We start from the raw sequence: 25,037 nt of genomic DNA on the forward strand, positions 1-25,037 counted from the left end.
AGCATATGTAATAAATACATAAACAATGATCCCAGTTACAAAACAGAGTATTACCAAATCTGCATATTATCAAACCTGCATGGAGTACTCATCTATAAACCACCGTATGTAGGTCGTATGTTGTTGGTAGTCTGTTTCATTTTGTGGGTCTTCTGTTTTATGTCCAGTGACCTTGAGGTCATCTGAATGCCTATCTGTATGCTGTAATGGTAAGAGTATGAGGATCTGAGACACTTCTCATTTCTGTTCTTCTATTAGGCAGTGATCTGTGTCTATAGTAGCTTAGGAGCCGTCTCTATTTTACTTGTATTGGTGCATGTCATAAGGTCAGACTGGAAGCCTTCAGCCTTTTAGGTGACATACAACCATTTGTTGTTTCGAATCTGAGTGTAGATATTTTCGTTTGACACTATGTATTTAAGACTGAAATCTTTTGGAATTTCTGTTACTGGCTGCAGCATGCAATCCTCACATTACTTGTGATCTTATGTGGACACCAGTATGAACTCTGTTTACATATCTGATGTCACAGGATGACCGTTTTACATAGGAGTTGGTCACTGGACAGTTGCACAAAACTGTCACTTTGCTTTGTCTATGATCAGAAATTCCTTTGCTGGTGCTATATAATTGAATAATCGCTTCATCTTATTAAACTCAGCTGGTAGAGGCTAAACCTTATATAGGATACACATATTAATGTTAACTAAGGGTACGTTCAACACACAAGTTAATGCAGTAACTGCTAAAAATACATCTAAGTCTATTGTACAAAGTAACTGGTATCCTCAGTCCTCCATGAGTTCAATAGGGAATTTCTTATCTTTCAAATTCTTCCTCATTAGCTCAAGATACTTAACAACCTGTACAGGATTTATCAAGTGTAGCTCCAATAGATCCTTCTGCATGTTCACTATGGCAGAAATCAACAAGTCATGTTCATGTTCCAGTTCACTGCACATGGCTGTAAGTTGCACTTGGAGAAAAAAAGTGGCCCTGCAGTGAATGATGCTGTCAACCCACACCACACAGTTACATTTCCCAAATGAAAAGGTACCAGTTGATGTGTGAGCTGATATTCCCTTGTCAGTATTCTGCAGTTTTGACATGTCTTTGCAGATGGAAATAAGCTTTGTTTGTTCACAGAATGGACATTCATCTCCACACCCAAGCAAGCAAGAAATTTTAGAGTAAATTTTTGCCTTACTGACAGCTTAACATGACACAACTCCTGAACATGGGTAATTCTGTATGGGTAGTAATGCAGAATGTTTAATAGAATTTTATGCACAATACTCATAGGTATGTCCAAAGTACAGGCAGTTCCCCAAGAACTGCATGTTTGCACATTACTACAGAACCTCTGCTGCAATGCTATGCTCTGGTCACGTCTTCTACTGACATCAGATCAGTTGCTTTCCCCCCTCTGCCACACTGCACTTCAAAAGATGATGTCTATTTGAATTTCATAATCATTTTCCCCAGACCCTATCTCAGACATCGGACCAAGACCTTTTTGCATCCTCTTAAGTGTCCAGAACTTCTTCAGAGCTACTGGCCCAAAATCATTGTTCTTGTAAAAGAGTTTTACCAGAGCGTGTAAGCTTGCATTGACACAGTAATGCTGAGAATCTCAGACAAAAACTGAAGAACAGCCATATACCCTACATCTTTTATTTAGCATACTTTGCCATTTCCAGCTCCATCTGGTGGTAAAACTTCCGTAATTTTTTGTTTCCATAATGTTTCTCTCTTCTTTGATAATATCAAATTCAAATTTGACATTGTTCTCAGCAGTGATTCATTTGTAAATCGTTTTGAAACTGGAATTTTAAAAGTAATAAACCTGTATATATCACATTTTTTGTAAGCCATCAAGGTGACACACCCAAATGTTATGATGTACATAACCATAACTCAAGAAATAAGATACAAAAAAACAATTTGAAAGTAGCAGCTCATAGTCCATGTATTAGTGGCTCAGTGTGGTACAACTAATGGCCAGAATCCATAAGAGCACATATTGGAGATCCAATTAAAACAGACTTAAAATATTTTCTTGTAAATAATTATGTGTATTCACTGAAAGAATTCTAAGGATATATTGTGTATTAACATTTTAAATAAAAATATGTTATGTATTAAACCTTTGTACACAAATATTATATGCAGTATACTTTTCTAAACAGCATGATGTTTGCAAAAATCATCATATAATGACTCTATGCAAAAGTAAATGTAAATAAATAAATACATAAATACTATGGCAGTCAGTTTATATTCAGGAGGATTAGGATTGAGACCCTCATATGGCCATCTCAGTTTGGTTCCCAGTGGTTTCACTAAATCATGTCAGACAAATACCAGCATAATCCATTCAGTGAGAATGCTCCTGTCTTTGGGCAACTGACTAATATTACATTTTCAACATTGAACACTAATAGCATGATTTTAATGAGACTGAAATGAAAGCTGTGTATTTTGTTATAAAGTAAGTAAATAATATTAATTTTGTCTCTCTCTGTCTCTCTCTCTCTCTCTCTTTAAAAAAAAAAAATAGCTACTGACAAGTGATTTCTTTTTACAGACAGGTATAAACAACAATCATTGTTTGCTGAGTGGGTCATTGGGTTCCACTATAGATATTGGTGCATTCCAGCCTCAGAGTGGTGCCCTTTATGCAGAAAAAGAGTGCTTATCAAGCTCAGCTGTAGCACCACCACCACCACTGCCACCACCGGTGCCACCAGCTCCACCAAACATTCCAGGCCGATATCCATCAGGGAGTGAACCAGGACCAAGTCTTCTTCCTTTTCCATGCAGAAACACTCTCACTTATGAAAAAATTGCTGGAGCAACATTTACGAACAGTCGGAGGTATGTTCCTACCTCATTCTCATAATCAAAGGACCTGCAATGATGTAAACTAAATATTAGTACCAACAGGACAAATATTGTATTCATTCACCGACATTTAATGCTAAGTGTGACACTGTTTCTTTGTGGCATTGAGTACAGTGTTTCCTTTACTAGTACATAATACAGAGAATATACAAAGTTTTTAAAAGCAGCACCTGGAACTGAAAGAAAACACCCACAGTGGGGGTGTTGAAATGAGGCAGGCTGTAAGAGATAATGATTGTTGTTGTAATAGGAAGGTATATTACTTTTTATTGAAAGTGAAATACAGTAAATATATGAATTTGTTTAAAGCAGCACCACGAGAAGAGAGAACAAACCAACAATGAAGGTGTTGAAATGAGGCAGACTGTAAGAGATAATGATTGTTGTTCTAATGGGAAGTTATAACGCTAGGAATACTTGTTGAACATGTGGAGTGACTATCCAATTAAGCAGTGGAGGATTCAGATGAGAGAGAAATATGAATCAGTTAGAATAGAATAGAATAGAAAATTTTTATTAGCCTTTCAGTATTTTTCATACAATTGGCTTCGTAAAAGTTTACAGAGGGTTTTAGTTTCATTATGATATTCAAATAGTTACAGAAAGGGGAGAAAAGGAACTAAAGACCTTTTCTTCAGCATTATGTAAAACAATGTTTTATACAATAATTAAATACACACATAAGAAAAGAATCACAGTAAATAACTAGCTTATATCATATCAAAACATTTTCTTCATAACTTTGGTAAAACATATATTTTGATGATTAGTTTCCAAGAATTCTTCAGTTGTATAGAATTCGTTGTTTTTTAGTTAGGTGTGCAATGTATTCTTATATTTATTTAGTGGTACTGTACAAGCTGAGCATGGTGACTTATTGAAAAATTTTATGCTTAAGTACTTATAGTTATTATGGACTACAGCAAGTCTTGTGGAAGGCAAGTCCAGCAGGTGACTGTTTCTTGTAATGTGCAGAAACAAATTGCAGTTGAACCAACAGAGAATACACCTGGGCAATCTCCATTGTCTTATTTGTAAATGATTGTTACTGAAAATGTTACTTGACTAGTATTTTCTTCCACACAAATTTTTATTTAGAAACTTGTAGTGTATGTAATGTAAAATAACTACATACTTACTTGCTGTTGGTTAGATTAATTTATTTTCTCTTATACATATACAGTAAGACACAGTGCATACACCATATGAAAATCAACAGATTGTACACTGATTCAGTTCATGATGTTAAGACATATTGTGAAATGACCAGTGGAACATACTGCTAACTAACTAATCTAACATACACTGTGGTGACAAAAGTCATGGGATAGCAATATGCACATATACAGATGGCAGTAGTTTTGAGTACGCGAGGTAAGAATGGGCACTGAATTGGCAGAGTTGTCGTTCGTACTCAGGTGATTCATATGAATAGGTTTGCAAAATGATTATGGCTGTATGGCAGGAATTAACAGATTTTGAACACAGAATGGTAGTTGGAGCTAGAAATATGGGACATTCCATTTCAGAAATCGTTAGGGAATTCAATATTTTGAGATGCATTGTGTCAATAAAAGCATGCCAAAAATACAAAATTTTAGGCACCATGGACAACACACTAGTCAATGGCCTTCACTTAACAACTGAAAACATCATGACATTTGCACAGAGTTGGCAGTGCTAAGAGACAAGCAACACCATGTGAAATTACTGCAGAAATCAATGTGGGATGTGTGATGAATATATCTGTTAGTACTGTGTGGCGAAATTTGGTGTTAATGGGCTATGGCAGCAGATGACCAATGCAAGACCTTTTGCTAACAGCATGACATTGCCTGCAGCAGTTGGACCCTAGACAACTGGCAAACTGTTGGCTGGTCAGATGAGTCGCAATTACGGTTGGTAACAGCTGAATGTAGGGTTAAAGTGTGGCACAGACCCCATGAAGCTGTGAACTCAAGTTGTCAACAAGTCACTGTGCAAGCTAGTAGTAGCTCCATAATGTTGTGGGCTATGTTTACATAGAGTGTACTGGGTCCTGTGGTCCACTGAACCAATCATTGACTGGAAATGGTTATGTTTGGCTACTTGGAGACCATTGCAGCCATTCATGGACTTCATGTTGCCAAACAACAATGTCATGTCACTGATCCTCAGTTGTTCACCAACGTTTTGAAGAACATTCTAGACAGCTTGAGCAAATGTTTTGGCCACTCAGATTGCCTGGCATGAATTCCATTGAACATTTATGGGGCATAATCGAGAGGTCAGTTTGTGCATAACATCCTGCACTGACAACTCTTTCACAGTTATGGATGGCTATAGAGGCAGCATGGCTCAATATTTTTGCAGCGGACTTCCAACAACTTGCCAAGTCCATGCCAAGTTGCTGCACTACTTCCAGACAAAAGAAGATCCAGCATGATATTAAGATGTATCCTATGACTTTTGTCACATTAGTTTATATCATATAAACTTTGCATTGTGGACTGCTTTTTTTCCTGCAGTTTTTCTCTGCTATTTCTCATAGTTTCAGAGATAATCTGCACTCTACAGTCTTTCCCATGTTGTCTCTCAAATAATGACCATTCAGCTAAATGGAAGCATCTCCTTTTCATTTCTGTCTCTCATGTTAATGATCCAGGAAATTAGGCATCTTAAAACATCCTGTCTTATAAATGGGGTAATTTTACAATTTCTTGTATGTGGCAACGACTCACAAATGCAAAAAAGTATGTGGTCATAAGTTTGGTATCCATAGCTTCTTTAATAACTTGAGGACAGAGTTTTCTCTCTTTTATGGGGTAGCAAAATATAGTTCATTGCTTTTATGTACAATAGTGGCCATTCAGAGTGCAACAACAGGGAAGATAGCAAATAATGGAATCTTACTTATTGTGCATTGACAGTATAGTAGGAAGAAGACATGATAAAATTTGTAAGTGATTTGGACATATACAAATGCAAAATTTAGTACATAAAGCTGTCATCTCTGGCAACAGCAGTGCCTCTGACGTGGCTGAGCAAAGAGGCGAACTGAGCTTCGATGACAGATATGGTTACATCATTCCAAGCTGCTTCACCTCTATGCTGGAGTTCATCAATCATAATGGCTGGCAAGTGGTGGCAGCCCGTAACCAAATGTTTTCAGTGTGTCAGTTTTAAGGAGAAAATACTGGCTGAGGTGAAAGTCAAACACAGTCTGTATTGTGAAACATCAGAAGGGCACAGGCAGCATGCACTATCTTGCTGAAATAAAATCTCACAGAGGTGTAGCCATTGGCGTTAACACATCAGATATGTAATGGCTGCTGTCAGAATTATGAGGTACGCAAACCAGAGATGACTGAGTTAGCTACCTAGTGGCACCTGATACTGTCACACGAGGTGCCGGGCCTGTACGACAATGGTGAATGCAATCTGGCTATGTCCATTCTCCTTGGAACCTCAACACTCAGATACATCCATTGTGTTGCTGTACACAGAATGGGGATAGGTGCTGGTCACATGGGGGATTTGAGATGCTGCGTGGCATTGAGGAAGAATGACTGGTTAAACACCTCTGTCCATGCTGTAATTAATCTAATCTTGTCCTCACAATCCCTATGGTAGTGGTACAGAGTGGGTTGTAGTATTTTCCTACTGTCATTATTTAAAGCTGATTCTTGAACCTTTGTAAATAGGCTTTCTCATGATAGTTTGCATCTGACTTCAAGTGTCTGGCAGTTCAGTTTCTTCATCATCTCTTGTGACACTTTCCCATGGATCAAAGGAACCTGTGACCATTCATGGTTCCTTTCTCTTAATGCATTCATCATTCCCTGTTAATCCTATGTGGTAAATGTCCCACACACTTGAGCAGTATTCTACGGTGGGTCACACAAGTGATGTGTAAGTGATCACATCTGTAGACTGAATGCATTTCCTTAGTATTGTAATGATGAATCAATGTTTTCCACCTGCTTTACCTATGACAGAGCATATCTGAGTCTCTCATTTCATATCCCACCAAGTGTTACATCCAAGCATTTTATGAGTTGACCGATTCCAACTGTGATTCGTTGATATTATAGTCATATTATACTAAGTTTTTTTCAATGTGTGAAGTGCACAATTTTACATTTTTGACCACGTGAAGTGCACGGTTGTGCATTTTTGAGCATTTATAACCACCTGCAAATCTTTGCATGACTTGTAAACCAAATCAAGATTTGACTGAAAATTTATGCAATATCTTTCAGACAGAATGTCATTGTAAATAACTGCATCATCTGCAAAAAGTCTGAGGTTACTGTTAATATTGAAGGCAAGATCACTAATATACAACATGAACAGTGAGGGTCACAACACATTTCCTTGGACATACCCAAGGCTACTTCTACATCTTTCAATGACTCTCCATTTGAGGTCCTCTCTACCAAAATTTCCTCAATCCAATCACAAATTTTGCTTGGTGTGCCATAGGACCATACTTTTGATAATAAACATAGCTGTGGTACTGAATGAAATGCTTATCAGAAATCAAGAAATACAGCATCTATGTAAGTGCCTTGATCCATAGCTTTCAGGATGTCATCTGAGAAAAGTGCAAGTTCACTTTCACATGATTGATGTTTTTGGAATCATCACTGGTTGACATAGGGGAGATCATTTTGTTCAAGATATCTTATTACTTTTCAGCTCATAATACATTGTAAGATTTTACTACAAATGTATGTCAAGGATGTTGGACAGTATTTTTGTGTATCACTTCTGCCACACCTGTGATCCATGCTTTCTACTAATCACTAGACACAGTTTTTTGTTCAAAGGATGTACAGTAGATTAAAGTTAAAAGAAAGACTAACTGAGTCACAAATCGAGGTTAGAACCTGATAGTGATTTCATCAAGACCCTGAAGCTTTGCTCAGTTTAGTGATTTTAGTTGCTTCTCAACACCACTGACACTACCACTGGATTTTCATTTGTAAAAGAACATTTGAAAAACCAAGTTCAGAGTTTCTGCTTTTGCTTTGCTACCTTCAGGTTCAGTCTCTGTCTCACCCATGAGTACTTCCTGGCAGATTGAAACTGTGTGCTGAACTGAGACTCGAACTCGGGTTTTGTGAGAGATCCTTCAACAATACTCTGCTATAGTTGTTATTGAGGGCCTCACACATTGCCCTCTTCACGGAAAAATGTGTTTCATTCAGCATCTCCCCATCCCTAGGCCTATGCTTTGTTTTACACACATACTGCAGTAGTAATATTATGAAGAGGATAGTTGCTACTCATCATATAGCAGAGATGCTGAGTCACAGATAGGCACAACAAAAAGACTGTCAGAAAGTGAGCTTTCAGCCAACAAGGCCTTTATCGGAAGTAGACACGCACACACATGAGTGCGCGCACACACACACGCATGCTCATGTGCAACGACCCCCCCCCCCCCCCCCCCACACACACACACGCACGTACATGAACACACTCTCTGGCTGCTGAGGCTAGACTCTGTTTCTTTACAGTGACTGTAACAGTGACTGTATATACAACATGTGATGCACTTTGTGCCAGTTTGACATTAGTTTCCTGCCAGGCCTACATATTAAGAGTTGAGCCAGCTGATTAATAATGTCTGCTGCGTATGTAAAAATTGAGTTTAATAATGTTTTCTACTAATAATATTACATTCATCTGTGACCTACATACAACCAAAGCTATATATCTAAGCTACTTGTGTTAATTTACATACTGTGGCATCATATTCTGGGAAAAGCAGTCACAAGTAAAAAACATTTCTGTTCATAACAAAAGTCATTAGAATCATGAAGTGTGTCCAACCTAGATGCTATTCTATCAACTTCCTCATCATTTCCTCCCATTATATTCCTTCTGTTGGTTCTTTGTTTAGAAGAATCATACAGCACAGAAAATGAAAAATTTATAGCCTGATCCTGATAGATAACATAATTTGCATAGAACAGTAAATAAAACTCATAATGATATGGAAAAGAATACTTTATTCCAGCATAAATGTATGTTATGCTTCACCATTTCATGTCAGGTATGTTTTTGGTGACATAATTGTATTCAAAAAGCAACTAACACACTTCATTTTAGAAAACTATTTCTGTGCTTGTACATGAATTGTCTCACAATGTATAGTATGTCATGATAACTGTACACTAGTTCACTAATTCTTGCATGTCATGAAGTTTTGCACATATTCTAATCACACAGCAAGCACAGTTTTATTTATTTATGTATTTGTTTTTCATAGAGAGCCTATCAGGACCAGAGATGATATTGGTATTGCAGTAGAGTGTCTGGTGAAATGTGCTCAGATGAGACAGCATTGTCTTGCTGTTTCTGTTGAGAACATCAGAGGGGGTCGTCAGAGGTGCTATGCCTTAGATCGTTCATCAGATTCAGAAAGTGCTCCACTTGAATCTGCTCCTGATCTTGCCTATTTTCAGAAAATCTGTTTACAAGGTTAGTGGTCATTTTTCTTGTGTGTTTTCATCATCAACATTTTATTTGTGAATTTTAGCTCATTTATGCTATTAAGCAGATAAGATAATCTGTGAAGAGGGCAGTAACTCACTTAACCTGTGATGATGATAAGACTAACATTTTTCCAGGAAAGGAGGAATTCTGGTGGAGATTTGAGAATTTACAATTGTAACTAACACCTCTTATGAAGTTATGTCTCACATAAACTGTAAAAAAGAGCAGGTTGGTATTTTGTGTGAATGTCTTGTGAACTTTAAATTGCAATATATTACTAAAAAAACTTGTTTACTACATCATCAGCATCATGCCCATTTGTTGGATATACTCTTATCCAAATATGTTGAAAGTTAATGACATGAGAAGTGCCAGCATATTAAAAGAGGCAGAGGCAGTGGCAGAGGAGTTGAGGTTAGATGTATTGTATTTCCAAGAACGATATACTAAGGCAGGAGGAAAGGTCTCCAGTATGCTAATATCTGCCCAATAGTCACTCACAGGCAAAGTCCTATGGAAGCAATAATAGTATTTAACAAGGTTGTTACCATGTCAAAACCATCCCAGTATTGTTCAGAACACGTAATCTACATGGAAATGTTAACTTGAAAGGAGAGTTGCATCCTGGTTTCCATGTATTTTTGATTTAGTAATGGGATTGGCGAATATCAGGTAAGGCTGAAGGATATTAGTCATCTAGGACAAATTAAGTCTCATGCATATGCAACTGATGCAAATATGTAGTCAGTGTTGTTGCCTAGTCTCCTGAATGATGACTGTGGAAGAACATAGAAGAAGCCACCATGGAACTCAGCCTCCAGGTAGTGAATACACCTTAAAATCTGACAGACTTTGAAGGGGGGGGGGGGGGGGCAGAGCAACAGAGCAGCATCAAATGTAGACATAACTCTAGCAAAGATGGTAATGATGCACTGTGAGAAAGGCTGGAAGGTTGAAATTGGAATGACATCAAGTGATAACAATATCACACACTCTAGCATGACTGGAAGGGAAATGTAAGACACCACAGGAAATGTGGACAAAAGGCTCAAATACACTATCAAGGAGGCTAATTGGAAATAACCAAGAAGGGTGTTTCAGCATCCAGGAAGTCCATCATTGGTTGATAAAGTAGATGTTAAAGCACAAGAACTGACAGTGGCCATACACAGGGGCCCACAGGGACTAAGCATTCGTTTGCTGGATACAGGCTTGGCAATGCTGGGGTTCTTGAGCTGGGGCTATGTAAGCTCTGGTCATGCTTTAGCAACCACTGTACAGTGCAGTGAGGGTATATTGTATGTCATAGAGACTGTGGATCTTCAATTGACCACCCAGATTGTGAGGATAGTAAAAACCTCTGTAAAAACCCCTCAACTTCAAGGCATCATGTGCATCAATGAGATGTTTAGCTGTTGTGGAACAGTCATTAGTGGGCAACCTCTGGGGAAAGTGCAGAACCTCAGTTGCATAAGGCTTACCTTGACATGTGGGACTTTTATTTCTCTAGCTGTTCATGGGGTTGAGCTGGAAACCTTGAAATTAACACCTCCTTGTTCCAGTGGAAAGGGTGGGAGCTAGTAGGTACCAACACTTAACTGAACAAGACGGCTTGTGTAGCCAGTCCTCCAGACTTGGGGATTACACAGAATCTTTCAGTCTCTAGTTGCAGAACACATGATCACATGCTGATGTTTCTTATAGTTAAATGGAAAGATGGCAGATTTGTGAAAGTTTCACCTTTCTATGTGCAAAAAAAGTTTAGAGAGAATTGCTGGAGCTTTAAAATCTGTCAATCACTTGCAAAATGAGACCCTATTGGTAGAAACTTCAATTTCCCAACAAGTGAAGAACATCCAGAAAGCTCAATGGAACAGCATGGTCGCAATAGAAAGTGAATTGCTTGATACCTTTTGAACTATAGCAAAAGTGTTGTGAATTGTTGGGGTCTGGTTGACATTCCCCAAGAAGAAATGAAACCTGAGAGGTCTCAGGAAAGAATTATTGATGTGCAAAACATAATGAAAAGAGTGGATGGCATTCTAATTAAATCAGACTTGTTTATGTTGACTTTCAGCAGCACGAAACTTCCAGAGCACATTAAGGCTGGTTTCCATTGCCTCATTGTACGACTTTGTTTCCCAACTCCAATGCACTGTTTTACATTGCAGCACTTCAGGCACTCCAACTTAGGTTGTAAGGGAAAAATAACTTGTGGCAAATGTGATAAGGCAGCCCATGAAGAAGTTGGTTGTTCATCTCCTGAGAAGTGTGTAAACTGTTCAAGGGCTCAACCCGTCTGGAGTAGGGACTCCAGTGTCTTCCTTGTAGAAAGGAAGATACAGAAAACTAAAACAACTAAGTGTAAATTGTATGACAAGGCCAAAAAGATCTATAAGGCCATGCATCCCTTGACGTTTGCTATCTCCTTTGCATCTGTTCTCAAGCAGCCACTTCAGAAGACTGATGCTGCTACAGAAATTGTGGTTGTTAGTGTTAGCAATAGTACCTCAATTTGTCAATGCACTTGTGTTGCTGCAGTTACTTCGCAATCTGTACCTCTTCCCAGAACATCAGACAAGGCTGTGGTTGCCAATGCTGCAGAGCTTCCAACTCCTCCAAAGGTTCAGAATGGTCCACTGTCCAGTGCTGCCACTACCACCGCAATGGCTGTGGCTCAAAATCTTCTCCTGACAAAAAAAATTGAAGTCTAAGTGAAAGAATCAGCTGCCGATGGAGACAGGAGGCAAACAGTCTGCTGATGTTGACATCCTTCTCTATGATATCTCTCATGATTCATCCACAGAGTGAGTGAACATTGATGTTGGCCTGAGGCACACATCTCATCACCCAACACTAAGCCTCCTCTCATTACATGCACCCGCCACCCCCACCACCCCGTTCCCAAGGCAAAAAGGCAGGGTGCAAGGGCAACACCCATATTGCAATGGAACATTAATGGGTTCAGGACACATATGGAGGAACTGAAACTGCTAGCACAGGAACTTCTTCTGTGCTTGTGTTTGCAGGAAACACATTTTAAAGCATCCAATGCCCTGTACTACAGGGCTATACACTCTATCCCAAGTATGACCTGACTGGGGAAGGGGCCAAGCAAAGGGTCACTTTGTTTGTTTGTTTGTTTGTTTATAACGTGCACCGCTCCTCTGCTCTCCCCATAGCTACTGACCTGAAAGTGATTGCAGCTGAAGTTAACATGTGTCAGAGGATCACTATTTGCTCACTCTATTCACCTCTGCACAATGTTACTGACTCTGAGGCTCTAACAGATGCTATAGAAGAATTCCCCCAACCATTTCTCCTACTAGTTGACTTCAGTGCCCATCATATATTGTGGGGTTTGACCTCTACTTATCCTTGGGGTTTTGGGGAGCCTCACGACGTCTAACAAGCTGTGCATCCTTAACATGGGCAGTCCTACTCATTTCTCGACTGCTACTGGATTGTCCTCAGCCATCAGTCGGTCTGCTCTCCCACTCTTGCAGACCCAGCTCAGTGGAAAGCAACCGATCACCTTCATTTTAGTGACCACTTCCCATTGTGGATACACCTACTGGATGGAGCATTAACTGAACAGGAGCCACCAAAATGGATTGTCACCAAGGCTAACTGGACGATGTTCAACAAGCTGGCTGTGTTTGAACACTGTGACAGCATCCAGGAATGGGTAGTTCACATTACATGAGTGATTCATCATGCCGCTGACTTATCCATCCCAAAGTCCTCAGGTCATCTTAGGAGACAACCTGAACCTTGGTGGGCTGATGAGTGCTGCTCAGCAATCGAAGACAGGCATGCGGCTCTTCGACAGTTTAAATACTGCCTGATAGCAGGCAAACTCTCAGATTTTCTGGTTGTGAGAACTGAGGCTCAATGCATCATTTAAAAGAGTGAGAAAAGGTCATGGCAGGCATTTCTGGACTCCATCAACCATTCCACTTGTTCCACAAAAGTATGGGAAGCCATCAGGAGTATTTGTGGTAAACACAGTCATTTACCAATAGCAGCAGTGCTGAAACAGGGGTGTCTTCAAACAATGCCTGGAGATATCACTCAGACAATGACAGACCAGTTTGCAAATACTACTGCCAATGCCAGCCAGGATCCAGCATTTCATGTCTACCATACGACTGGAGAGAGGGGCAAGTTAGACTTCAGATCCAACAGTTCTGAGACCTACAACTACCCTTTCTCCATGTGGGAGCTGGAATTAGCACTGTCTGAGGCTCATGACACTGCATTCAGTGATGTCCAATTCTGGTACTGCATGCTTCGACATTTGCCTGCAGTGTCAAAGGAAATTCTCTTTAAATGTTTTAATTTGATATGGTAGACAGGCCACTTTCCCAACTCTTGGTGAGAGATGATTTCTATTCCTCTTCTCAAACCAGGAAAGGACCGCACACCTCACATGGTTACTAGAATATTGCCTTAATAAGCTGTGTCAGAAAGACCCTGGTACTAACGTTTAACCATCATCTGGTCTGGTTGTTAGAGACCAAGCAACTTCTTAGACACTCTCAGCGTGGATTCCGGAGATTTCAGTCCACTGTTGACAACCTGACCCTGCTAGAGGCAGCTGTTCGGCAGGCTTTGGGGAGCCTCACAGTTGGATCATTTTGAGCAGACAAATGGTGTTCCTCAGGGTAATGTTATAAGTATTACCCTCTTTGTCATGGTCATAGACAGTATCACGTCTGTGATAAGGAGTCCTGTACAGTGCTCCTTATTTGTGGTCAATTTTTCTGTCTGCTCTCCAGTGTTACAACAGTGATTCGCCAGTTGCAACTTACAGTGTAGAGATAAGAGGACTAGTATGCAAAAAGGGTTTTAATTTTTCCACAGATAAGTGTGTGTTCATTTTAACCATTCTCATCATATTTTTAATTTACCTGCCTTGCATATTCTACTTTTTAAAGACTCAGTGAGGTTTTCTGGGTGGCCTCATTTTTTTACTTCAAATTTTCATGATTGCCACACCAGAGAGACCTGAAATCCAGAACCATGAATGCACTGAATATTGAATGTGCCTTCTCCACATATCTTGGGAAGTGGACAGGGAATGTCTGCTCCAGTTTTATAGAGTTTTCATGCATTCATGGCTGGACTATGGGTGCACAGGATATGAATAAGTGAGAATTTTTTATCTGAAGAACATTGATGCTATCTACCATGAGGGGATTAGACTGGCCACAAGCGCTTAAGAACAAGCCCCCAAACCAGTCTCTGTGCTGAGGCTGGTGAACCACCACTTACAATCCAGTGGCAACTCTTCGTGGTATGTCAGGCATGTAAATTCCTGACGTTTCTGAATTCACTTTTGTACCATAATGTTGCTCATTCACCACTGGAATGCCTTTCCTTCAATCATCCATATACAACAAGGCCATTTGGTATCCACATGTAGCATGTGCTAGGGTCACTTGGCGTGGAGCAAGTACAATGTCTGCCACCCTGGTTACTGCAAAAGCTGAGAGTAATTTTAGATTTATTGCTGTACAGGAGATGCTGCACTCCTGCATGTGTTTTTATTACTTTATTTGAGGAAATTTTAATGGAGCACCACAACATTACATTTACTGAAGAACATTGATGCTATCTACCATGAGGGGATTAGACTGGCCACAAGCGCTTAAGAACAAGCCCCAAAACCAGTCTCTGTGCTGAGGCTGGTGAACCACCACTTACAATCCAGTGGCAACTCTTCGTGGTATGTCAGGCATGTAAATTCCTGACGTTTCTGAATTCACTTTTGTACCATAATGTTGCTCATTCACCACTGGAATGCCTTTCCTTCAATCATCCATATACAACAAGGCCATTTGGTATCCACATGTAGCATGTGCTAGGGTCACTTGGCGTGGAGCAAGTACAATGTCTGCCACCCTGGTTACTGCAAAAGCTGAGAGTAATTTTAGATTTATTGCTGTACAGGAGATGCTGCACTCCTGCATGTGTTTTTATTACTTTATTTGAGGACATTTTAATGGAGCACCACAACTTTACAGCAGTCGTTATGGAACATGGGGACTCTGTTGGTTGTTCTGTGTTTTTCCCTGATCATGTACTCAAGGTCTGAGTGCCTCAAGAGTTTACTGTCTTCAATGCAGAATTATATCTAATCTTGCAGAGATTGGAGTAGATGACACATGATTTGAATACTAAATTCCTTGTCTGTTCTGATTCACTGCATACCCTTCACAGGGTACCAGGGCACGAGGATATTGTGATGAAAGAAAGGAGAGATGTAGCAGCCAAGGAGGCATGTCATGATCCTCAGTTAGTTCAGTGTGCCATCCCACTGCATGCTATCACCTCACTGTTGCGAATAGAGCGTTGCACAATGGGAGGATGAGTGACGAGGAGTAACAGACAATATGCTCCATCTAGTAAAGCCCATAATGCTGGCCTCCTTCCAGCGATATAAACAGGACAGGGTCCTCCTTACTCATCTTTGCATAGGCAACAGCCCTATAATCCATGGCTTCTTGCTCTGGCAATAGGGTCATCCAGTGTGTAGTGCTTGTGGTATTCATATCACTGTGTGTTAAATTTTATTAGACTCTGTTTAATTTTTGGACCAGAGGGTAGTGGCAGATTTGCCAATAGTCCTGTCCTGTGTTTTAAGTAAAATTCCAATGAATGTGGTTAGAGATTTAAAGTTTTGTGAATGTTCAACATTTTCCCATGATTTTAGGCAGATGGTCTTAATGTATCAACAAGGTGACTGACGCACCCATGTTTTTGTAAGTGGTCAGCCAGTCAACTTTGCCTGTACTGTTGTTTTAGCTCCTCTGTCATTGTTTTACTTAGTGTTCTTAATCCCTGATGTAGCACATTTCACCGTTTCTCCATTCTTAAGGCCTGTGAGATAGAGTGATTATGTGAGTGAATGCAGATGAAGTGGTAGTGAGAGTATGACTGTCACTATGTAGGGTTCATCCTCACTTTGTGCAACAGTTTTAGTGAAATTTCCACATTCATTACTTTTTAAAATCTGTTGGGTGCTGATAAACTTGCCATTGTTTGCGCACCTGTAGAGTCAAAATACACACACACACACACACACACACACACACACACACACACACACACAATAGTTAAGGTAATGAGGGCATGGATACCTGTCAAGAGTGAATCCTAGAGGAGTATCTAGTATATGTACCACAGCACTGCAGAAATTAAAGAAACACAAAGAGCCGGGAAGCTATACCAGAGCAGCATGATCCAAACTGAAATAGCTCAAAGGATGCATAGATACAGGCATACTAAACAACATTTCAAAGGAGAGTCTTGGAAAACAAGAATGGGAAATTGGAAACAATTCATGCAGATTAACTTACAAACAGACTACCATACAAAATAGTCTAAGAGAAAATACAATTACCAACAGTTTTGTCCAAGCTCAAAAGAAATGAAAGAATGATAATAGAAAGTTAAGAACTGTCAGCTGCTTCTTCATGATGACAAAGACAAAAACGAGACAGAAGATTAACATAGGTTACAAACAATGTTATGAGATGACTATAGAAAAAATAAACTTGCATATCCTGTTAAACAAGAAGAAATTAGAAAAATAATTTTAAGACTGGAACAGAACAAATCTCAAGAATCGCAATCAAGCCCCACCAAAGTATTACGAGCCATATGTGTCCACTTATATATTTACTAGTGTGAACTGTACAATGAGTGTTTCTTGCAAGATAGAGGCCCTATGCCATGGAAGAACGCTGAGATGATGATGTTTAGTAAATGGCAAGATAAAGATCTGATGATACCCAAATGCTACAGACTGTCCAAATGTTCTCAGTAAGATGTCAACAGGACGTTCAATTAATAATATGATCTTGCTAGTGGCAGACACTCATTCTATGTGCATTCTAGGGATGATGATCAATATTACAGATACTTTCGATAACCTGTGGTGGCCATTTTCTTTTCACCGTGGTTAACTGGAATGTTCTGAGGTATTGAACAACTACCTGATAGGTTATTGCCATGGGAGACACAAATCTTTAACACACCCAGGAAATAAAATGACAGAGACTGTCCACAGTGCATTGGAGCCCAAACAGCAGAAGTTACATGACAGTGGTAATGTGAGCAGACTGTTAGCATTTGCAGATGATGTGTTGTTCATCATAAGAGTTGACTCCAGAAGAATAATAGAAGCAAATGTAATACAGTGTTCCATGGACTTGAAGAGTGGTGTTGAAGTGTGAGATTGTCATTGGCCCCTCACAAAACTAAGTACCTCCTGCTGAAAGGGAACCTAGCAAAAAATCCTAAAATAAAATTAAATTATGTAACAACATCATGTAAAGGAGGCAGGCATAAAAGGTACAAAGTTGATGTACAAAATAATAACTATTGCAAACAAACAGTTTTGACATGCCTTGAAAACATACCAGTAGTCTGTATTAGCTTCATTTGCAGGACATGATTTGAGTGTTTGGGCTCATTAATTGCAGCTTGTGAAGCCAGTTTCAGTAGCCAGAAGAGGTCAATGAAGAATGCTTTAAAGATTAATGAGCAACTACTCCACTACTCTGCATGATGCATTGTTAGTAGTTCTAGGAATATGCCCACTGGACCTGAAAATCTTGAAAAGGGGAGCCCTTTATTTATTAAAGAGAGGCAATCAAATGGGAGTGTGAAAGATCAACATATATAATTACATACATACTCCACAAGCCACTGTACAGTGTATGATGGAGGGTACCCAACATCACTGCTAGTCATTCCCTCCCCTGCTCCACTTGCAAATAGAGCAAGGGAAAAACAGCTGTGTATATGCCTCCATATGAGCCCTAATTTCTCACATCTGTATGGTTCTTATGCAAAATGTATGTTGCCAGGAGTAGAATTGTTCAGCAGTTAGCTTTAAAAGCCCATTCTCTAAATTTTCTCAGTAGTGTTTCACAAAAAGAATCTCACATTCACTCCAAGGATTCCTATTTGAGTTCCTGAAGTGTCTCCATAACACTTATGTGTTGTTTGAACCTACCAGTAAGGAATATAGCAGTCCACCTCTCAATTTCTTCAGTCTCATCCTTTAATCCAACTTCTACATCTACATCTACATCTACATCTACAACTTGGTGCAGATCCCAAACACAGTACCAGAAAATAGGTTGCACTAGCACCCTAGATGGGGTCTCCTTTACAGATGAACAACACTTTCCCAAAATTCTCATTCACCTTCTCTACCACAATCCTCACATGCTCATTCCATTTCATATTGCTTTGCAACATTAAGTCCAGATGTTTAACAAACATGACTGTGTCAAGCAGGAGACTGACAATGCTGTATTCACACATTATGGGTTTGTTTTTCCTGCTTACCTGCATTAGCTCAGATCTTTCTGCCATTCATAACTCCAGCTAGAAATTTTGCATAATTCATCTTGTATCTTCCTACAGTCACTCACCTCCAACACATTCCTGTACACTACAGCATCATCAGCAAACAACAGCAGATCGCTGCCCACACAGGCAGCCACATCATTTATATATATACTACAGTTCGCTGGTACAGTCCTGATGACATCCTTGTCTCTGATGAAAATTTGCCATTGAGACCAACATACTGGATTCTATGACTTACAAAGTCTTTGAGCCAATCGCTTACCTGGGAATATATGCCATATGCTCATACCTTCATTAACAGCCTGCAGTGGGGCACCATGTCAGATGCTTTTCAGAAATCTAGAAATATGGAGCCTGCCTGTCACTCTTCATCCATTGTTTGCAGTATATAATGTGAGAAAAGGACAAGCTGATTTTCACATGAGTTATGCTTTCTAAAACTGTGCTGATTCATGGACATAAGCTTTTCAGTCTCAAGGAAATTTGTTGTTTGAACTGGGAATGTGTTCAAGAATTCTGCAGGAAACTGTTATTAAGGATATTGGCCTGTAACTTTGTGGGTCTGTTCTTTTACCCTTCTTATAGATAGGAGTCGCCTGCATTTTTTACAGTTGCTTGGGATTTTGCAGTGGAATACTTGGAACTGAGGCTGATACGAAAAAGTTAATAAAAGTTTGTGTATTAAAATTGTGGCAAAATGAATGGGACACTTCAGGCAAAGGTAGAACATATAAATTTCTCACTAACATCAGGGATAGAATGAAAATGAGATTTATTCATCTGTCAAGCATATTGATACATTACCTGCCTAATTAGTCATGGCCCATATGTTATTATATTTTTACAAAATCAAAAGACAGTTGGATGAGAGTTGTGCCTGTGGCAGAGTGGACATTCCAGAGCACACGTTGTGGACTGTGCACTCAATGAAGATGCAGTGGGTAATGGTCTGCAGGCATTAAACATGCTGGATCCCAAAGCAGCACTGAGGAACAAGTCAGTGCAGTGCATCTTGGACAATACTGCAGCTACAGCACCCAGGAAGGTCAAGGGAGACTTCACAAGGCATTTATCTACATGTTAGCATGTTGCCGTCCCAGCTACACAATGTACCCAACAGATGGAAAGAAAGCAACTGAGGTCAGTGAACACTGAATGAAATGCTTTTTCAAGACTTTACATTACACTGGTGCAAGTGACACAGAAGTGTGGATTCTAAGATGTTACACTGAATCATGGAATTGCTTGTTACAGTGTAAACACTGCTATCAAGCTGTCCTATGTCCAAGGAATCCAACAGACAATGGCAGTTGACTATGATAGTATTAGGATGAATCCAGTAGAGGAAGCAATCTTCTGCATTTTAGATGCACCCTTATAAATGAACACAATCAGAGCAGAATGTATAGTACTAACAGAAGAATTAGTAGTTGGGTGATTGGTAAATGGGTTTTATTGTAAATAGAAAGTAGTTGTGGTATTAACATTTTCTTCATAATGTTTATAAATACCAAGAGTGACTACTTGATACATTCATTTATTATTGCACACACAATTATCTGAGAAGCTAATGTAGGCCACACAACTCTCATAAATATGAGTTGTATGGCCTAGGTTAGCTTCTCAGATTATAGGTTGTATGTGTGAAGAATAAATAAATGAAATAAATGTTGAAACTCAGGTGCAGGTACAACATAAACTGAAACAGACCAAACATTAAGTACAATCCCTAAAATTTAATTCTTCAAATACTGTGTCTCAGGCAATATTACATTTAATGAAATTTACATTTAAAATTTCTATTATCTGAGATGACAATAAATTAAAATAGGGATAATATTTTGATCATTCCAGTGACTGGCAGAGAAGTTGAGAGTATCAGACTTGCTCACTGAATTTCAACAAAACTTGCAATCTGTAGCATTGTCCCCAGAACAAATTGTGGCCCATTCCTCTGAGTTAAGTGGAAGACTTTAAACAGAGACTGTGACTTCCTAGAGTCACACCATAGGGTCCAGAATTGTAAGGTCCACCTTATTGAGTCAGGTGTGCACTACAGATCAGAGGCCACTACCCAGGCAAGTGACTGTGTGTGGGATGTACACAAGGTTTTATAAGATTAGAAAACTCTTCATCCAGTCCAGATACTGTAAGAGACTCAGATATATCAGTGTAAGAACCAAGGAAATGGCCTCCCCCTACCCCATAAGCGAGAGTATGAAAATCCTAAGGATTAACAGCCGGAGTTTGAAGTGCTCCTAAAACGCAGCAAAGCTCACATAATACTAAGTACATAAAGTTGGTTAAAACCCAAAGTTGATAGAAGTGGGACTTTTGGAGAAAATTCAATCATATATCAAAAGGTTAGGCTAATGGGAAATGGAGTAGGTGAATTTATCACTGTAGACAAAAAGATCGAGTCTAGCAAGATAGAAATTGAAGCTGCATGTGAGATTGTTTGGGCAAGACTCGGTTTCAGGGCTAGACATAAAAGCATAATTGGCTCCATCTATTAACCACCAGATCCACCTCCTAATGTAACCAAAAACTAGAGAAGACCTCAGATCAGTAGTACATAGGTTCCCACATAATGCTGTATTCATTGGAAGAGACTTTAATCATCCAACTAACAACTAGGATAGTTACAGTTTTGTTAGTGATGGACAACATCCTGTGAAACATTACCAGATGCATTCTCTGAAACCTACCTAGAACAGTTTGTTCATAACCTCACTCATTATGGAAATGTATTAGATCTAATGGCAACAAGGAGTCTGAAACTCTTTGAGGATGTCCACATTGAAAGTGGGATCAGCAACCATGATGTTGTTGCAGTAACAGTGACAACCAAAGTAAAAAGGACAACTAAAACATGTAGAAGTAAAGTAGATAAAGAAGGAGTAATGTCATACCTCAGTGAAGAACTTGAAACTTTTAGCTCAGGACAGGAACATGTAGAGAAACTATGGCTCAAGTTTAAAAGAATAGTTGACCAAGCACTTGATAGATATGTACCCAGTAGATCAGTTCACAATGGGAGGTACTCCCTATAGTATATGGTCACTGTAAAGAAACTCTGAAAAAAAGAGACTACTGCATAATAGATGTAAAATCAAGCCATAGGCTTATAGATGGAGAGATACTGAATGAAATATGTTTGGCCGTCAAGAGAGAAATGTGTGAAGCCTTCAGTGGCTACCATAGAATAAAATTAATGGCTAGAAATAAAATTAATCAGTTAATTATATGCATAGATGAATTAGAGTCCTCAAACCCAGCTGACGTTATCTGCCTCTCCAAACATCATGTGATCACTGGTATAGAACTTTTAAGAGTTACAGGATTTAGGTTAGCATCTTACTTTTATAGAGCATAAATGGAGAACTGTCATAAATTTAAGAACATAGACATTCATAAATTTTGCCTGCAACAGCATATGGAAGCATGTGCAACAGAAGTAGAATTACATAAAAAATCCTTCATAATATTAAGTGTATATTGAGCACCTGCAGGTAACTTTAATCTGTTCATTAACCACCTTGAAGCTGTACTGGCCCATTAACAACCAAAAAGAAAGAAATAGTGGTTGCTGATGAATGCAATGTAGATTTCCTTAAAGACTCTCCCGTTAAGAACGTATTTGAGTTAGTAACACTATCATTCAACTTAATTACCACTATGAAATTCCCAACTAGGGTAGCCAATTGCTCACAAACAGCCATTGAAAATATCTTTATAGAAAAGTCCAATGAACAAAGTTATATTACAAAACCAGTAGTCAATGGCCTCTCAGACCATGACATGCAGTTCCTTCTGTTAAATGTTAATACTGAACAGGATACAAAATCTGTTAAATGTGAACTCAAGAGGGTAATCAATAAGCCAAAAATTGATTATGTTAGGGCAATCCTCAGAGACATTCACTGGGGTGATGTTTATAGTGCTCATGGCATGAATGAAAAATATAACACTTTTGCTAATAAAGTGCTTACCTTATTGGAACACAGTTTTCCCCCAAAACTAACCAAGTATAGAGCAAATTCTACAGAAAAAAACTCCATGGATTACTCAAGGAATAGAGGTATCTCGTAAAACAAAAAGAAAACTGTATCTGTCGATCCAAAACAGCTCTGATGTTGATGCTGTAGCACATTGCAAGAAATACTGCAAAAAATTAAAGTCTGTAATATGGACATCAAAGCAAATATATTACAAGGAAGAGATAGTCGTATCAGATAACAAAATAAAGACAATATGGGATATAGTGTAGGACGAGACCAGTAGAACCAGACATGAAGAGGGGCAAATAGCATTAAGAGTAAATGATACATTGGTGACAGATGCGACTTTTTAACAAACATTTTATAACTGTTACTGAAAAGATGGAATTGTCAGGTTCTGTAGATGCTACCATGGGATACCTCAGACCAGACATTGCAAGTAACTTCCATAATATGAATTTGACCCTCACTATCGTAGCAGAAGTAATGTCCATCATAAAATCTTTAAAATCAAAAACATCTAGTGAGTATGATGAAATATCAACAAAGTTAATTAAAGAATGTGATTCTGAGTTAAGTAACATATTAAGTTATCTGTATAACTAGTCGTTTATCAGTGGAATATTTCCTGAATGGTTGAAATATGCTGAAGTTAAGCCACTGTTTAAGAAGGGAGATAAAGAAATAGCTTTAAATTTCTGTCCAATTTCACTTTTTCCAGCATTCTCAAAATTTTTATAAAAGGTAACCATCTTATCACAAATAACATATTGTCAAAGTCACAGTTGGATTTCTAAAGTGTTCTAGTATTGAGAAGGCTATCTACACTTACAGTGAAAGTGTACTTAATTAATTACACAAAAAATTGCAGGCAAATACTATATTTTGTTATCTGTCAAAGGCATTTGACTGTGTAAATCACAATAATCTTTTAAGTAACTTAGAATTAATGGTGTAACAGGAAATGCTGCAAAAGCTTCAAATCTTATATCTCTTATGTCTCTTGTTAGGAAAGAGACATATATTAAGCTATCAGGCATCATCCAACTGGGAACTAATTACATGTGGGTCCCCACATAGGGTCCTTACATTTTCCTTGTGTAAATCAATGACCTTTCATCAGTAACATTACCAGATGCCAAGTTTGTTTTGTTTGCCGATGATACAAACATTGCAATAAATAGCAAATCAAGTGTACTCTTAGAAAGATCAGCTAATTAAATATTTGTGGACATTAATCACTGGTTTCTTTGTCACTAAACTTTGACAAAACACGCTACATGTAGTTTAGAACTTGAAAGGGGTGTCCCAGAAGTATATGCCTTACATATGTTGACAAGCAGATAGAAGAAATGGACAGTGTTAAATTCTTGGGATGACAGCTTGATAATAAATTCAACTGGGAGAAGCACACCACAGAACTGCTGAAGTGTCTAAACCAATCTCTAATTGTAATGGGAATTCTGTCAGACATAGGGGATATAAAAATGAAATGGCTGGCATACTATGCTTACTTTCACTCCATAATGTCATATGGGATTAATTTTGGGGGTAATTCAACAAGCCAAACTAAAGTTTTCTGGGCACAAAAACGTGCAATATGAGTTATATGTGTTGTGAACTCAAAAAGATCCTGCAGAGAACTGTTTAGGGAACCAAGGATACTAACTACTGATTCCCAACATATTTATTCCTTAATGAAATTTGTCATTAAAAATATTTCACTTCTTCAAACCAACAGCTCAGTTCATGACCTCAGTACTAGAAATAAGAATAATCTTCACAAGGATTTAAAGTCACTTACTCTTGTACAGAAAGGTGTGCATTATTCAGGAACACACATTTTCCATAACTTGCCAGCAGCAATAAAAAGCTTAACAACCAATTAAATTCGGTTTAAGAGACACCTAAAGGATTTATTGGTGGCCAACTCTTTCTACTCCATTGATGAATTTCTCAGTAGAACCCACTGATTTGTGCGTGTGTGTGTTTTTTTTTTTTTTTTTTTTTTTTTTTTTTTTTTTTTTTTTTTTTTTTTTGTGTCCATAGTAGTATTCTAATCATAAGCCTAGAAGCTATGAATATAACATTCATGTTTTCTGTTAAAATACACAGCAAGAAAGAAAACAAAACAGCACATTGTTTTTATCTAAAATTATATATAAGTAGGAAGAATATACATGGAGAAACAATTTGTCTAATGGTTTAAATGCACCTGCTATCATTGTTAAAAGTGACTGTGTGTAAGAAACGAAG

General features: G+C 38.6%; 1 protein-coding gene across 2 annotated transcripts in view; it reads left to right on the forward strand.

Annotated features, from left to right (window-relative positions):
- LOC126299294 (uncharacterized) overlaps positions 1-25,037 on the forward strand; it is a 483,067-nt gene that overhangs the window by 306,850 nt on the left and 151,180 nt on the right. For both annotated transcript variants that reach the window (XM_049991089.1, XM_049991090.1), the window contains exons 17-18: positions 2,588-2,877; positions 9,164-9,375. In XM_049991089.1, coding sequence (XP_049847046.1) covers positions 2,588-2,877; positions 9,164-9,375 — 502 coding nt within the window. The remainder of the gene's footprint in view (positions 1-2,587; positions 2,878-9,163; positions 9,376-25,037) is intronic.

This window comes from Schistocerca gregaria, chromosome X (genome assembly GCF_023897955.1).
Source record: "Schistocerca gregaria isolate iqSchGreg1 chromosome X, iqSchGreg1.2, whole genome shotgun sequence".
Lineage (NCBI taxonomy): Eukaryota > Metazoa > Arthropoda > Insecta > Orthoptera > Acrididae > Schistocerca > Schistocerca gregaria.